The 17,933-nt window shown below is 44.0% G+C and overlaps 1 protein-coding gene across 2 annotated transcripts in view; it reads left to right on the forward strand.

Annotated features, from left to right (window-relative positions):
* The window catches only part of LOC144501699 (transmembrane channel-like protein 7), a 50,700-nt gene that overhangs the window by 18,754 nt on the left and 14,013 nt on the right, over nt 1-17,933 (forward strand). For both annotated transcript variants that reach the window (XM_078225639.1, XM_078225640.1), the window contains 6 exons: nt 2,225-2,364; nt 3,926-4,073; nt 7,426-7,599; nt 10,344-10,507; nt 14,696-14,816; nt 15,713-15,810. In XM_078225639.1, the coding sequence (XP_078081765.1) occupies nt 2,225-2,364; nt 3,926-4,073; nt 7,426-7,599; nt 10,344-10,507; nt 14,696-14,816; nt 15,713-15,810 (845 nt within the window). The remainder of the gene's footprint in view (nt 1-2,224; nt 2,365-3,925; nt 4,074-7,425; nt 7,600-10,343; nt 10,508-14,695; nt 14,817-15,712; nt 15,811-17,933) is intronic.

Consider the following 17,933-nt stretch of genomic DNA (forward strand, 5'->3'; position numbering starts at 1 on the left):
GACGGAACCAACTATTATTATTATAAATCAATCAATTAATGTCTGTTAAATCCCTTTGCCAATTTCACTCCAATATCTGACATCATGGAATCTCATTAATTTATCTCATCAACTCCCATTTGTGTTCATGGCCAGACCAGAAAATGGAATTCCTGTGTCTGAGAGAAGCTGTTTTATCTCGTATGGCTTGAATGTTCTATTCATAAAATAACTACATTGTTCGCATGAAGTAACATTAAGAACTATACTGTTTGAAACTTCTGCTTATATATATATATATATATATATAAAATATATATATGCCTATTCTGCAAATCCATTTTTCTTAAGAATGTAGTCTGCCTTATCAGGTTTCATCCCATCATGCCATGCAATGACTTGCCCTTGAATAAAGCTTCACAAAAATATAGTTGCATATATCCTAAAATCTAAAATATGTTAGAATTAGAAAATCTCGTACTTATTTGTTCTGTCTTCATGCAGAAAATTTCCCATTAATCTGTAAATCTAATCTGAGGTAATTCATTCAGTGGTTAGTAATTCATTAATATTGTAAACCCCTGATTATTTAAAATTTTGTAGCCTACCAAGGATTTTCCTGCAACAGCCCTTATTGTCAAACTATGATCCCTCGTTCTGGATTCTCCCACCATCGGGAACATCCTTTCTGACTCTACGCTGTCTAACCCTGTTAGAATTTTATAAGTGTGGTGAACCATCGTTGGTTCCCACTGGATAGTACTGAGCCAGGGTCTGGCCAGTACTACAAGGATGTACATATGTTACTGTTGGGTTGTGCTATTGTTGCTGTTGGGGTTAGGGTGGGGTTGTTACACCTTTGTACTGTAGTGTTGTGGCACATCCCAGTCGGGTTCCGCCTCCTGGGAGAGGTATAAGAGTCCCTGCTCTGGCCGGGACCCCTTCAGTCTGGGATAGTGTATATAAGTACTGGCTGCTTCATTACAGTAAATATAAGCCTTTCATTTACCGAGCATCAGGCCTCGTGTTTGAGTAGCGCATCAATAAGTTTCTATGAGATTCCCTCTCACTCTTCTAAACTCCAGTGAATATAATCCTAACCGACTTAGACTCTCCTCATATGACAGATCTGCCATCCCAGGAATCAGTCTGGTAAACCTTCGCTGTGCTCCTTCCATAGCAAGGATATCCTTCCTCAGAGAAGGACGCCAAAACTGCACACAATACTCCAGGTGTGGCCTCACCAACACCCTATACAACTGCAGCAAAACATCCCTATCCCTATACTCAAATCCTCATTCGTTCATAAATATCCAAACAAGTTGATTATCGACCTGAAAATACTTCCAATACCATAGAATCTCTACAGTACAGAAGGAGGCCATTTGGCCCATCAAGTTTTTACCAATCACAATCCCACCCAGGCCCTATTCCCACAACTCCACATATTTACCCTGCTAATCCTCCTGACACTAAGGTCAATTAATCATGGTCAATCAACCTAACCCAGGCATCATTGGACTGCGGGAGGAAACTGGAGCATCTGGAGGAAACCCAGCCAGATACAGGTCAGTGGTCCGAGGCCAGAATTGAACCTTGGTCCCTGGCGTTGTGAGGCAGCAGTACTAACCACCGTGCCACCATGTTTGATGGCAGGTGGTAAGTGCTGGAGAGTTTCCTTTAGACCTATGTGACATTGTAAGTGAGGATTAAAGATTTGGAAATCTGTGAGATGGGAACTGAGGACCCAGTGGAGGTTTTCCAGGACGGTGGTGAACATGGCTCAGTGAGGGAATAAGATATGGACAGTGAAGCTTTAAACAAAGTGGAGATTGCGTGATGGATTCTGAAAGGTGAACATTTGAGAAATCAACCTCCAAATGTGGATAGTGGCCTAAACATTGATGAAAGGGCAGCAGAAAGAGAGACGGTCAGTGTGTGTGTTTATGTGTGGATAGGGAATAGTTGGTGTTGGTGATTGCTAGAATGTTAAGGAACAATTGGGAACGTGGATGGATATGAGGAGAGGCTAAGATACAGCTTCCATTGTGAGGGGCTTATGTCTTTTCACTGCAAGGCTGGAGGAAGTTCAACCAAAACCAATTATCAAATATATTGTCATTAGAAACACAATGACCTAGTAATCAAATGTGCAGATTTATAGTGGAGACCAACATTAAATGTTAATATTATGATTAAATTCCTTAAATAGTTCCTTCTGTAATATTGATCTTTTTTTTTACAGGGATTTATGGAAACTTCCTACATGTTCTATGGGTATTATACATTTGATGGAAACCAGACCTTTAACTATAACCTTCCTCTGGCCTACCTGCTGACCATGGCCATCTATTTCCTACTTTGTCTCTGCTGGATTATCAGAAGGTTAGTACTTTCACAGCCCTGTCCTCATTTTAAATTCACCACTGTTGATACAACCATGACATGGTGGCACAGTGGTTAGTACTGCAGCCTCACAGCACCAGGGACCTGGGTTCGATTCCCAGCTTGGGTCACTGTCTGTGTGGAGTCTGCACATTCTCCCCATGTCTGTGTGGATTCCCTCCGGTTTCCTCCCACGGTCCGAAAGGCGTGTTGGTTAGGTGCATTGGCCATGCTAAATTCTCCCTCAGTGTACCCGAACAGGCACCGGAGTGTGGTCATGAGGCAATTTTCACAGTAGCTTTGTGTAAGACTACTTGTGGCACTAATAAATAAACTTTAACCACTAAATATTGAAACAGTCACTAAATATTGAAACCCCACCCTCAACTGGATTCCTTCCAGGCCTGATGCTAACACCCCCACACACCCCCGGGCCTGATCTGACCCAACTCTGAGGCCTGACTCTTGCCACTGAGGCTCAACCCAGCCATCAATGTCCAAGGCCCACTGCCTCCGAGGTCTGACCTCTGACCAACGACCCCCCTGTGACCTTTGGCCTCTGACCTCCAACCACCAACCTCCCCAACTTCTGACCCCTCCTGCATCTGACGTCCAACCACCCCCTACCCCTCCCTTCCCCCACTCCCAATCCTACCCACTTATCTTTGACACTTACATTCTTCCTGATCTGTCAGGGACGTAAATCTTCAATGGCCCTTTAAACTTACCTGGTTTGCAGCAGCAGGTGCTGTAAAAAAGGTGCACTTCAACACCAGGTCCTGTGGTGTGCTGCACTGCCTGGGCTGAGTCAAGACAGACTGGGAAAAGATTTAGGCATGAAATTGGGCACAGAGTGGCAATCCTTTACTGAATGCCACACTGAGGGAGTTCAGGCCCATCATATCCTGTAAGAAGTCTCACAACACCAGGTTAAAGTGCAACAAGTTTATTTGAAATCACGAGCTTTCGGAGCGCTGCTCCTTCATCAGGTGAGTCCAGCGCTCCAAAAGCTTGCGATTCCAGATAAACCTGTTGGACTTTAACCTGGTGTTGTGAGACTCCTTACTGAGCCCACCCCAGTCCAACGCCGGCATCTCCACACCATCATTATATCCTGGGCTGTGCTCTTATTTCTAGGAACAATCCGAGGGTAGTTGGTGCCGTCAGTGCGCTGTTGCACATGTGGGCCGGAATTTCCCGACTGTTCAGGCTAGCGGGATTCTCCAATCCCGCTGCAGTGAACGGAGATTTGGCTGAGCGCCAAATTCCCCGTCCTCGCCTGCAGCAGGGGTGTGAACCGCCAAGAATTCCAGCCGTGATGTAAATTCTTTGTTATTATTGCAATCCCATTGAGTAAATTTACACCTGGTATGTTGCCTATTTGAAGCTGTGTGCCAGTTGCAGTCTGAAAGATGAACGAGGAGGAAATATTGACAATGTAACCTCTGAAAAGGAAAGCAGAGATGGTCAATGTGGGTGAAAGACAGTCTTGGGGTTAAGCTATAGTTTAGTGTAAGAAGGTCCTTTTCAAGAAAATGTTCAATCTTTGTCTTCCCTGCAGGATTGTGAGTGGATTTAAGCAGGAATACATGCACGAGACGAGTTACAGCACCAGACACAGTGCCAAAATCTTCACTCTTTGGGACTTCTGTATCAAGGCGACTGTTATGGGCACACTTAAACAACAAAGCATTGTAAATGATCTGAAGGTATTGTAACTTTCAGCTTTACTGCAGCTTCACTGAAACACCATATCACAGCCTCGTTAATTAAAAATATGATGATGACGCGGAAGCAGAGCGATAGACTCTTGTTTTTAAATGACTGCTTTAAAATCTCATTTTAACTGAACTGTTGTAGAACACAGTGGCTGAACATCAGATGTGCATTTTTTCAATTGCCAAGTTGATTGCTGTAAATTGGAGCAAAGCTTCTTTAACATGGTTAATATTTGGTAACAAATATTTATTTGTTCACATCAGAAAATCTGTTTATTCCTAAACTCTCTTTATATTTGACTATTTGGTGATATTGCCGCAGATTCTGCAGTAATTGATTCCTCAACATGTGGTCAATAAAATTTACCGAATTGTAATACTTCCGTCCGCTAAAAGATGTCTTCGGACTGAATTTTATCCATCGGTAAATCTTTGACTGATCTGAATGGTAATCGCAACATTATCTATCACAGTTGGTGATCTTCTCACCTGTTAATTAGCAAGACTTGACACTTGTTGAGGGACTTCAGTCACGTAGTTTGACCGGAGAAGCTGGAGTCATTTTCCACGGGGAAGAGAAGTTTGAGAGGAGGTTTGGCAGAGGTGTTAAAAATCATCATACAGAGGAGGTAAAGAGGAACCGTTCCCTTTGGCAGAGAGAGAAAGTTTGCGATGTTGATGGTAGTCATGATGTTATTATTATCCACATCATGACTCCCAGAGAGAGAAAGACCAGGGCCTGAACTATTTTTTAAGCATATCTTCACAACCACACTGTTTTTTTACCCTTTGGGGCAAAGGATTCCTGAGCTGATTATCCTCCCATTGAAACACATTGAACACTCCTTCCATGGCCAACAAGTCCAGGCATTAGATTTGAACCTGGAGCTCCTGGTGCAGAGGTAGGGATGCTACCCACCGTGCCACAAGGCCTCCCTCGACAGAACCATTGGGAAGTATCAAACATTCTTGCCAGACTGCAGTTGAATTTTAATGATTTGATTGGATAGTTTGCTCACAAGATGTGAGTGTAGGTTTTGCAGTACTTTACAAGCCTGAACTGTGCTCCTACTATGATTTATTTTTCTCAGGCGCGGTATGGTTTTATGTAATGAACTATTTGTGATTATAAGTAGCAATGGCTGATACCCAGCCCAGCATCAGCATCACAAAGTGTGGCAGGAATATTGAGGTGAAATATCACCTTCATCATATTGTTTCCGCGTTGGTGTCACTTTTCAGTGATCCGGACTGCAAATTAGTCGAGGCTGTTACCAATTGCATTGCATTTAGTAGGATCGTAGAATATAATCAAAGAAAGATTACAGCATAGAAGGAGGCCATTCAGCCCACTGACTCAGCGCTGCCTCACTACCAAAGCAGTTCAGCTAGTCCCATTCCACCGCCCTTTCCCCGTAACACTGTAGATACTTTCTCTTCAGGGATTCATCTAATTTCCTCTTGAAATTGAAAGCCACCATTGAATCTGTCTCCATGCTGTGATACAGTGCATTCTAGATCCTACTGATTTGATGCTTTAAGAAATATTCTCATGTCACTTTTTGGCAATCATTTTAATCGGTGTCCCCGAGTTCTCGAACGGTTTCTCCCTCTCTCCTCTGTATCGACCCCTCATGATTTTAACCCCTCTGTCAAATCTCCTCTCTAACTTCTCTTCCTTCTAGAGAACAGCTGGATCTTCCCTATGGAGAACAGCTAATTAATAGCCAAGAAGATGACCAAGGGAGGCCATAAGACCATAAGACATAGGAGCGGAAGTAAGGCCATTCGGCCCATCGAGTCCACTCCACCATTCAATAATGGTATTGTTGCTGGACTAGTAATCTAGGCTCATGTTCTGGATCCGGCTTTGAATCCCACCATGTTAGATGGTGGAATTTGAATTCAATGGGGGAAAAAAAATGTAGAAGTAAAAGTCTAATGATAACCATTGTCAATTGTTGAAAAAACCCATCTGGTTCACTAATGTCCTTTAGGGAAGGAAATCTGCTGTCCTTACCTGGTCTGGCCGACATGTCATTCCAGAGTCACAGCAATGTCGTTGACACTTAAATGGCCACTCGGTTCAGGGACAATTAGGGATGGACAATAAATGCCAGCGATGCCCATATCTCATGAACAAATTTTTAAAATCTGCGATAGATAACATTGTGGTTTCTATTCAGATCAATCAAAGATTTGCCAATGGATAAAATTTGGTCATAAGACTTCTTTTTAACAGATGGAAATATTACAATAGGTAGATTTAATTGGGGTCTTCTAGTTCTCGAACTCTCCAAAAGGAATGGGTGCCCCCTCTCTCCTCTGTATGGAACCCTCATGATTTTTAACACCTCTGTCAAATCTTCTCTCTAACTTCGCTTCCCCATGGAGAACAACTCTATCTTCTCCGATCAATCTACCAGACTGAAGTCCCTCATCCGTGGAACAATCTGTAAATATTTTCCTCACCCGAAATAAAGCCTTCGCATGTTCCCTAAAGTGTGATGCTGAGAATCGGATGCAATACTCCAGCAGGGGGTGCAATGGTGATCAATAAGCGTTTAGTGCAACGAAACCTGCTTGCATAGAAATAATTCGCTAATGCTTTAAAAAAATCGTCATTTCCCGACAAAAATGTTTAAGATGCCTGCAGCTGGGCGAAAATGTGGCAATTGAACAAAATGTAGAACCCAGTTCAGCTTGGCCTGATTGCATTAGCCCATCTTAATTGGCTTGTTTAAATTTGACTTTCAATTCCTGGAAAACTTCACTGCAAACTGTTTTCAGAAATCAGAATCCAAAATGATAATTATAACGCTGTTTCAAATGTAACACCTGTAATGTTTAGCTTTATTTATTTTTCACAGTAAGAAGTCTCACAACACCAGGTTAAAGTCCAACAGGTTTGTTTGGTAGCACGAGCTTTCGGAGCACTGCTCCTTCATCAGGTGAGTGGCCAGATCCCACTCACCTGATGAAGGAGTGGCACTCCGAAAGCTCGTGCTACCAAATAAACCTGTTGGACTTTAACCTGGTGTTGTGAGACTTCTTACTGTGACCACTCCAATCCAATGCCGGCAACTCCACATCATGATTATTTTTTACAGGCATGGTATGGTTTCATGAAATGAACCATTTGCGATTATAACTGGGGATGGCTGATACCCAGCCCAGCATCACCATCACACATTGCGGCAGGATTATCATCTTATTGTTTCAATGGCTGGTGTCACTTTTTAGTGATACAGTGGTCAGCTGAATATAAACTTGCATTGAGCTGGACTGAACAAAACTGAGGATCTGAATCCTGATCAATGGTTTGTTTTTCACTCTGAACTAGATCGATTTGCAAGAGCAAATGTGCAGGAAGAGGAAAGCAGAGCGAAGCACAAAAGACAAAATGGTCCTCTACTTCACCCGTTTGGCACTCAATTTGTTCATCATGGTTTTACTGACTGGAGCTTTCTACTGCATTTACCAAGCAACTAAAGAATCCCAACAATTCCAGCAGAAGGTCAGTGCACAGGCCCCGTTGTTCAGGTTACAGAATATCGAATGACTAGATTGCAGGTGTAAAATTATACAAAAATTGCCGCACAACTTTAACCTGGTGTTGTTAAACTTCCAACTGAATTCTGACAGGGCTAATGCTCCACGCGAGCCTCCTCCCACCCTACTTCATCCAGTCACATCTTTCTATTCCTTTCTCCCACATGCATTAACTGATCTTCCCTTTCAATGCATCTAAGCTATTCACTGCAACTAGTACCTGTGGTAGCAAGTTCCACCCCCTGGGGAAAGAGGTTTCTCCTGTATTCTTTATTGGATTTAGTAGGAAGAAGTCTCACAACACCAGGTTAAAGTCCAACAGGTTTACTTGGAATCACGAGCTTTCGGAGCGTGGCTCCTTCCTCAGGTAAGTGGAGAGTGGATTGGTTTGTGAATTCAACTCTCCACTCACCTGAAGAAGGGGCAGCGCTCTGAAAGCTTGTGATTCCAAATAAACCTGTTGGACTTTAGCCTGGTGTTGTGAGACTTCTTACTGTGCCCACCCCAGTCCAACGCCGACATCTCCACGTCTTAGATTTAGTAGTGGTTCCCTTACAGTGATAGCTTATTGTTTCGGATAATATCAAAATTATATATTTATTTTTCTTAAAGGCAGTTAAATTGAATCTGCTTTCAATTTGAATCTTTTACATTTCCAAGCTCTTAACCTATTTTCTCCCCGGTTTCAGAGATTAATCAGCAAATTGGTCATTAAATGATTACATTTCTCTACAATGCATCCTGAGGCCAGAGTCAGAAACAATTCACCTGATAATTCTAAACTGTGAGTGGAAATTAAAGGAGGGAGGACATAATCACTCATTGGTTAACGGCATGGGAAATTTGGGGTTACATTAAGGTTAGGGTTAGGAACGCTGCCTCACAGCGTCTGGGACCCGGGTTCAATTCCCGGCTTGGGTCACTGTCTGTGTGGGGTCTGCATGTTCTCCCCATGTCTGAGTGGGCTTCCTCCAGGTGTCATAGTCATAGAGTCATAGAGGTTTACAGCATGGAATCAGGCCCTTCAGCCCAACTTGTCCATGCCGCCCTTTTTTTAAACCACTAAGCTAGTTCCAATTGCCCGTGTTTGGCCCATATCCCTCTATACCCATCTTACCCACGTAACTGTCTAAATGCTTTTTAAAAGACAAAATTGTACCCGCCTCTACTACTACCTCTGGCAGCTTGTTCCAGACACCTATCACCCTCTGTGTGAAAGAATTGCCCCTCCCAACCCTTTTATATCTCTCCCCTCTCACCTTAAACCTATGCCCTCTAGTTTTAGATTCCCCTACCTTTGGGAAAAGATATTGGCTATCTAGCTGATCTGTGCCCCTCATCATTTTATAGACCTCTATAAGATCACCCTTCAGCTTTCTACGCTCCAGAGAAAAAAGTCCTAGTCTATTCAGCCTCTCCTTATAACTCATACCATCAAGTCCTGGTAGCATCCTAGTAAATCTCTTCTGCACTCTTTCTAGTTTAATAATATACTTTCTATAATAGGGTGACCAGAACTGTACACAGTATGGTTCTGGTCACCCTATTATAGAAAGCTTGGTTCTTCGGTGTCCTCCCATAGTCCAAAGGATGTGCTGGTTAGATGCATTGGCCATGCTAAATTCCCCCTCAGTGTACCCGAACAGTGTGGCGACTAGAGGATTTTCGCAGTAACTTCATTGCAATGTTAATGTAAGCCTACTTGTGACACTAATAAATAAACTTTAACCTTTAAGAACATGCATTCTAATCCCACCATGGTAGTTTGAGAGTTTTAATTCAGTTAAACAATTTGGAAATAAGAAGTTGGTAAGGTAAAGTCACCATAGTCCCAGATGAACTGAGGCAGCTCTCCCCTTTGAGGTGTGGTGATCTTCAGGCAAGGGGCAAGGTGGACATTCATGAATAACGTCAGCCGACACAGGAATTGAACCCACGCTGTTGGTATCACTCTGCATCACAAACCAACTGTCCAGCCAACAGAGCTAACCAACTCTGATACTAGTAGAGTTGTGAATTGTCATAATTATTGGCTCATTAATATCCTTTAGAGAAGGAAAAAGGCTGCCCTTGCCGACTCCAATCGACATGTGACTCCAGCCTCACACAAATGTGGTTGATTACCCTCCTGAAGTAGCCCCACAAATGCTAGGAGATCCACCATCATTTTCTCAGGATTAACCAGGGATGGGCAATGGATGCTGCATTTCTCTGCAATGCCTGCTTTCCAAAATATAATTTAAACCAAAAACCGAGGAATGTTGTCAGAAATTTTCAAACATCCATAACATTATTTCAGTTAAAAAGATTAGGAACATCATCTTTGGAGTTAGAGGGCTCCAATTTTATATTGATGATCTTCACATAATACAGTGTGGCTTTCTAAAAGCATTTGTTGAATTTTCCTACTAGCTAATTTTAGTGCATATTCCGTGGCAATGCCTCTACAATCGGAGTCCACTTGCCAAACAATCAGCATCCTCTTCTCATGCAGTATCTACACCCTACCTATGACTGTAACACTACACTCTGCACCCTATCCTTTCCTTCGCTATGGACGCTATGTCTTGCGCGCAAGAAACGCTACTTTTCACTGTATCCCAATACATGTGACAATAATAAATCAAATCAAATCAAGAAGGCTGCACGGATATGAAGGCCATCATGTATGCATCTCACGTTGATAAAACAATGCACTTTTCTTTCCAGGGGAATGGAAGAGGGGAAATTTATTTTGTCTCCGGATTCTTCATGGAATATCTTCCACCTATTGTCATCTCTATTAGTAATATTCTTCTGCCGTTCTTATTTCGGATAGTTGTCCGATACGAAGAATATCCGCCAAATACTGAAATCAATTTGATACTAATCAGGTAAACTTTATTCGATGTGCAATTAGGTTTGGTGTTTTATTGATGTCAGGGCTGCTCCCAGTCATTAAAGGAAAATGTACTCACACATTAGCCTATTCTTCCAGACATTGGAATAATCGAGTTTCTTCTTTCCATTGGAAATGAACTAATTTCACTTCAGTCACTGTGGCTACATCAGTAAGTTATGCGTTGTTGTCAACCAGCATTGTATTTGGCTGAGAATAATCTGGGTCTGTACTCGTTGGAGTTTAGAAGGATGAGGGGGGGATCTTATTGAAACTTACAGGATACTGCGAGGCCTGGATAGAGTGGACGTGGAGTAGGAAAAACTAGAACCAGAGGGCACAACCCTCAGGTTAAAGGGACGACTCTTTAAAACAGTGATGAGGAGGAATTTCTTCAGCCAGAGAGTGGTGAATCTGTGGAGCTCTTTGCCGCAGAAGGCTGTGGAGGCCGGGTCATTGAGTGCCTTTAAGACAGAGATAGATAGGTTCTTGATTAATAAGGGGATCAGGGTTAATGGGGAAAAGGCTGGAGAATGAGGATGAGAAAAATATCAGCCATGATTGAATGGCGGAGCAGACTCGATGGGCTGAGTGGCCTAATTCTGCTCCTATCTCTTATGGTCTTATGGTCTAATCTGAAAACTTTAAAAAAAAGAGTTTTAGTCAGTTGCAGTATCATTCACTGTCTGTGTTAAGAAATTATTTAACATCCTGAGCCTAAAATAACTTGGGCATGAACCACCACCACCCACTCCCAGTTACTCTTGCCGAACTGTAGTAGCAGCACTACAGTAATAAACTGAAAAAAAAATTGTGAATTTAAGTAGCACCTTCATGTCATTGGGACATTTCCAAGTGCTTCATAGATGGTGAATTGATTTTGAAGTTAAATAGCTGCAGTTATATAGATAAATGTGACAATTTGTGGTCATGATGTGGAGATTCCGGTGTTGGACTGGGGTGGACAAGATGAGAGGTCACACTACACCAGGTTGTAGCCCAATAGGTGACTTCAGGTCACTTCACCTGATGAAGGAGCAGTGCTCCGAAATCTTGTGATTTCAAATAAACCTATTGGACTATAATCTGGTGCCGTGAAACCTCTCACTATTTTTGGTAGTGTTGGTTAATGGATAAATGCTGGGCAGGACACTGGGAGAATTGTCCTGGTGGTTTACAAACATTGCCACTACATCATTGTCTCCACATTAGACAATGTTGCTGGTCTAGTGATCAAAAGATCTAGGTTAGTGCTCCGGGGGCGCAGTTTCAAGTCCCAGCATTGCCGCTGGTGGAATCTAAATTAAATTAATTAATGAAAATCTAGAATTGAAAGCATGTCTTAGTAATGGTGACCATGAAGCATTCTTTTGTTGTTAAAAACCCATCTGGTTCACGAATGTTCTTTAGGGAAGGAAATCTGCCATCCTTACCTGTTCTGGCCTACATGTGACTCCAGCCCGAAGCAATAGAACATAGAACATAGAAAGCCACAGCACAAACAGGCCCTTCGGCCCACAAGTTGCGCCGACCACATCCCCACCTCTAGGCCTATCTATAGCCCTCAATCCCATTAAATCCCATGTACTCATCCAGAAGTCTCTTAAAAGACCCCAACGAGTTTGCCTCCACCACCACCGACGTCAGCCGATTCCACTCACCCACCACCCTCTAAGTGAAAAACTTACCCCTGACATCTCCTCTGTACCTACCCCCCAGCACCTTAAACCTGTGTCCTCTCGTAGCAACCATTTCAGCCCTTGGAAATAGCCTCTGAGAGTCTACCCTATCCAGACCTCTCAACATCTTGTAAACCTCTATCAGGTCACCTCTCATCCTTCGTCTCTCCAGGGAGAAGAGACCAAGCTCCCTCAACCTATCCTCATAAGGCATGCCCCCCAATCCAGGCAACATCCTTGTAAATCTCCTCTGCACCCTTTCAATGGCTTCAACATCTTTCCTGTAATGAGGTGACCAGAACTGCGCGCAGTACTCCAAGTGGGGTCTAACCAGGGTCCTATAAAGCTGCAGCATTATCTCCCGACTCCTAAACTCAATCCCTCGATTAATGAAGGCCAGTACGCCGTACGCCTTCTTGACCGCATCCTCCACCTGCGAGGCCGATTTAAGAGTCCTATGGACCCGGACCCCAAGGTCCTTCTGATCCTCTACACTGCTAAGAATGGTACCCTTCATATTATACTGCTGCTTCATCCCATTGGATCTGCCAAAATGGATCACCACACACTTATCCGGGTTGAAGTCCATCTGCCACTTCTCCGCCCAGTCTTGCATTCTATCTATGTCTCGCTGCAACTTCTGACGTCCCTCCAAACTATCCACAACACCACCTACCTTGGTGTCGTCAGCAAACTTACCAACCCATCCCTCCACTTCCTCATCCAGGTCATTTATGAAAATGACAAACAGCAAGGGTCCCAGAACAGATCCCTGGGGCACTCCACTGGTCACTGACCTCCATGCAGAGAAAGACCCCTCCACAGCCACTCTCTGCCTTCTGCAGGCAAGCCAGTTCTGGATCCACAAGGCAACAGCCCCTTGGATCCCATGCCCTCTCACTTTCTCAAGAAGTCTTGCATGGGGGACCTTATCGAACGCCTTGCTGAAGTCCATATAGACCACATCCACCGCTCTTCCTTCGTCAATGTGTTTGGTCACATTTTCAAAGAACTCAACCAGGCTCGTAAGGCACAACCTGCCCTTGACAAAGCCGTGCTGACTACTTTTGATCATACTAAACTTCTCTAGATGATCATAAATCCTGTCTCTCAGGATCCTCTCCATCAACTTACCAACCACTGAGGTTAGACTCACCGGTCGGTAATTTCCCGGGCTGTCCCTGTTCCCTTTCTTGAATATAGGGACCACATCTGCAATCCTCCAATCCTCCGGAACCTCTCCCGTCTCCATCGACGATGCAAAGATCATCGCCAAAGGCTCCGCAATCTCCTCCCTCGCCTCCCACAGTAACCTGGGGTACATCCCATCCGGTCCCGGCGACTTACCAACCTTGATGCCATTCAATAGTTCCAACACATCCTCTTTCTTTATGTCCACATGCTCGATCCTTTCTGTCCACCGCAAACCAGCAGTACAACCACCCAGATCCCTTTCCACCGTGAATACCGAGGTAAAGTATTCATTAAGCAGCTCCGCCATTTCTAACGGTTCCGCACAAACTTTTCCCCCTTCACCTTTTAAGGGTCCTATGCCTTCACATCTCATCCTTTTACTCTTGACATATTTGTAGAAAGCCTTGGGATGTGGTTGACCCTTACCTGCTCTCTCAAATGGTCGAGCAAGCCATTCAGTTCAAGGACATTTCGGGACGGGCAACAAATGTTGGCCTTGCCAGCGACGCCCAGATCCCATTAAAGAATAAAACAAAGATTTTTTGATGGGTCTTGATTTTTTAACTTGTGTGTAGACTGGGAAGGTCTGACGTTTGATTCTCTTAGCTGATGGAAGAGGAGGCAATTGTTCCCAAAGTGGTGTGGTGAGGAGAAGCCAACCAGCATTCCTCCTGATCACCACACTATTGTTCATTTACTGCACCCGTATCAGTTGTCAGGAGAGATTCTCTAGCCATGTACATCCTCATATACAGTATCTGTGCAGTATTTTCGCACAACACCATCGTAACGCGGCCTGCTACAGCACAAACTAACCTCATACGGCTATTATTGCCAGGACTTTTACAGCATAAATCATTGTCTTGCATCACAATACCACCAACTTTTGCTTATAACACCACTTGTATTTTTAACATCTGAAGCAACAATGGATACGGAGTATAACTGAGGTTAAATTAGCCAGAAACAGAGAATTACGTTTTGTCGGAGCAAGGTTATCTATTCCAGAAAGTGAAGGATGGGAACTGGAACTTAATCTTTCCATACTTTATAAGCTTTTATTGGCAGAGATACGCATTACAAACATATGCACCTCAGAACCAAACAGCCCAAGTTTCACTCGGATGACAGGATAAGCTCCAGTTGATTCCCACCACCCCAATGGCATTAAATTCTCAATCACCATACAGTACAACTAACACAAAGAAAAGAAAAACAGGAAAAATTGTCTTTCCGTGAAGAAAAACTATGATTTTCGGCAATGTATAAAGTTTCCCTGTTTTTGAGATTCTCCATTTATTCCCGTCTAGGAGTGTATTCTTAAGACTGTCCAATCTGAGCATGCTGATGTTCTCCTTGTGGCAGAATATTACCTGCTCTGCAGATAAAAGTGAGGATTGTGAAGCCTGTGGTTACAACATACAGTACCAGGTGAGTGAAAAAGCAACAATAGCTTTAGAGAGCTCAATGATGTTGAAGGGTAACAAGTCTGTTCCTGCAACATCACACAGAAATCCAATCTCTTGCAAGTTTTTGACTTCATTAAGGAAGGGACGTAGCATTACTCCCGGAATCACATTCATTGGCCCTTTTGCAAGCGAGACTGCCATCATTCCCGGCCTCTGAGTGTAGGAAACATCTTCCATTTGCATATCGTCCTATCACATCCTCAGGATGTTCCAACATGCTTTGCAACCACTTAATTTATTTGAACATTGCGTGCTCACAGATGTGAAGCTTGCTTGCAGATGTGAAGCTAGTTGGCCCACTAACCCCTCTGGAACAATCCTATTTTGGGTGAACAGATACGTTTCTCAGAGACATGGGCCAGGATTCTCTGATCTCATTCGCGCCCCCTGCCCTTCCCCCCGCCCCCGCTGCCACTGCCAGTGAGAACGGAGAACTTGCTGCTCAGCTAAAACTCCATTCACTGCAGCGGGACTGGAGAATCCCAGCCATGGGCCAGGTCGGAGAATTCCGGTTGTGATTTGAGTTGTTGGATGCCATTGTACAAAGCAAAATTGTTCTCGGTGAGCCAAAATAGTGAGCCAACCTATGTGATTTCAGTTTTAACATTTCATACGCCATACTCTGATCAACATTTTGCTGCTTAATTTAGTGTTTTGTTGCCAGGCAATGTCCCAAATTTTGCTGGACCCATTGTTTGCAAACCAGGGAGTTTTCAGAACGTTGGATGAATAATGATACTTTGTAATTCAGATATCTCCAATTTAAGTAAAGCAACTCCTCATTGTAAAGTTTCTCAGCAGCACATCTCACGCTGCTGCTTGCATGTTTACTGATATTATTTCTGCTTCGTCCTCCAGTGTTGGGAGACAAAGATTGGACAAGAAATGTACAAACTGATGTTGTTCGACTTTCTATCTTGCATCGGTGTCACATTTTGTGTGGAACTTCCAAGAAAGTAAGGAATTAAAGGAGATATTTCCATGTGCACGAGAGCTGGGAAAATTAAAGCCTGAATTTTTACTTTGGAGGGCAGAGTGGGGCAAATTCCTGACTTTACAAATCGGACTCGGGTAAAGGTGCCCCGGAAGCTCTGATTTTGGTTCCAGGGGATAACAGGAGTCAGGCCAGCAAGCTCCTGAAGTGGTGTAGAGGTGGAAAAGGACCCTTGGTTGGGTTTAAGCAGTGGGCTGGTATGGGGGTCCATTTGTAAGCCAGGAGGTTGTAACTGTGCCTTGGAGGAGATGTCACTCAGCAGTCAGGTGGGTGCATACTCTCTAAATGTCACCCAACCAGTTACTGACCCTGAGATAAATGGCCCGTCCTGGGATTTCCATCGGCAAAAGTAGTCATTGTTACTGCCTATTCACATTGTAATGAAGGAGAATGCTAAACCATGTAAATTATGGAGAGGTGTCACACGACACAGCCATGGAGATGGCACCATCTTGGCATCAGTGTTTGCTCACAATATTCTGGGTTAATGCACGGTATTATTATGCCTCTGGAGATGTCTAATGCACACTACAATTGCCACAGTCCCTTGCCATCCACTTGCCCTCTTGCCACCCATTTTTTTTCAGGATGCACCAACCCAATGACCTTTGATCAAATCCCCCTCAGCTGCACACTATCATAGCAGGACGGTGTGACTCAGAGGGAGTATGCTAGCAGGCTAATTAGTGGTTAGGGGTACAGGATGGCATCTGGGAGGGACAGCAACAAAATCCATGGCACCATGCATTTGTGTGAAGCCATTTCCTCTTCCCCATCCTCAGCAGTACTCACTGATGTAATGACGAAGATGGTTTGTGCATTTAAGCAGACAAATGTGATTGAGAGCCTTGTAAGCTGCACGCCACATGGCCCTTTTGGTTTTGAATTTGTTTTGCCAGATTGTCACACAGAATGAGAGTGTGGAAGGAGTGGGAGTTTCAGTGTCCTGGAATGATAATTAGGACCTCCAGATTCTGGTGGAGGTGCAGAGTAGGATTGACATCTTAAATCCAATTGGCTGGTGCAACCCTCCCACAACCCCAAAGGGGACATGGACAGAAAGCACCGCAGCAGATAGTGCTGTCGGAGAATATAGATAATGTGGAGATGTCGGCGTTGGACTGGGGTAAGCACAGTAAGAAGTCTCACAACACCAGGTTAAAGTCCAACAGGTTTATTTGGTAGCACAAGCCACAAGCTTTTGGAGCACTGCCCCTTCATCAGATGAGTGGGAGTTCTGTTCACAAACAGGGCATGTATAGGTACAAACTCAATTTACAAGATAATGGTTGGAATGCGAGTCTTTACAGGTAATCAAGTCTTAAAGGTACAGACAATGTGAGTGGAGAGAGGGTTAAGCACAGATTAAAGAGGTGTGTATTGTCTCCAGCCAGGACAGTTAGTGAGATTTTGCAAGCCCAGGCAAGTCGTTGGGATTACAGATAGTGTGACATGAACCCAAGATCCCGGTTGAGGCCGTCCTCATGTGTGGGGAACTTGGCTATCAGTCTCTGCTCAGCGATTCTGCATTGTCATGTTTCGTGAAGGCCGCCTTGGAGAACGCTTACCCGAAGATCAGAGGCTGAAAGCCTGTGACTGCTGAAGTGCTCCCCAACAGGAAGAGAACACTCCTGCCTGGTGATTGTCGAGCGGTGTTCATTCATCCATTGTCGTAGCGTCTGCATGGTCTCCCCAATGGACCATGCCTCGGGACATCCTTTCCGTATCAGAATATAGATGACCATGGCTACAATGCAGGGATATGTTCCATCACCTGCTGTGTTCCAGAAAGGTGAATTGTTTGGCACATGCACACAAGTGAAGATTCATATCTGCAGCACCTTTGAAGTAACTCCTCAGCCGTTGGTGTCCCTTCACCAGATTCCCTTTTTAACAAACTTATCTTCACTCCTAAGAGTGCTTCAGGTACAAAGTCAGAATCTGGAGTGTCAGTAGACATAACACACCTCATTATACACACAGGCAAGACTCCCTGATTGGGCAGGAAATCATTTCCTCAATCAGGGAGCTCATACTCCAAGAGGCCCACCTCATGGCCTCGTAGAGGTCATTACAACCTTCCAA

The sequence above is a fragment of the Mustelus asterias genome, chromosome 12 (genome assembly GCF_964213995.1).
Source record: "Mustelus asterias chromosome 12, sMusAst1.hap1.1, whole genome shotgun sequence".
Taxonomy (NCBI): domain Eukaryota; kingdom Metazoa; phylum Chordata; class Chondrichthyes; order Carcharhiniformes; family Triakidae; genus Mustelus; species Mustelus asterias.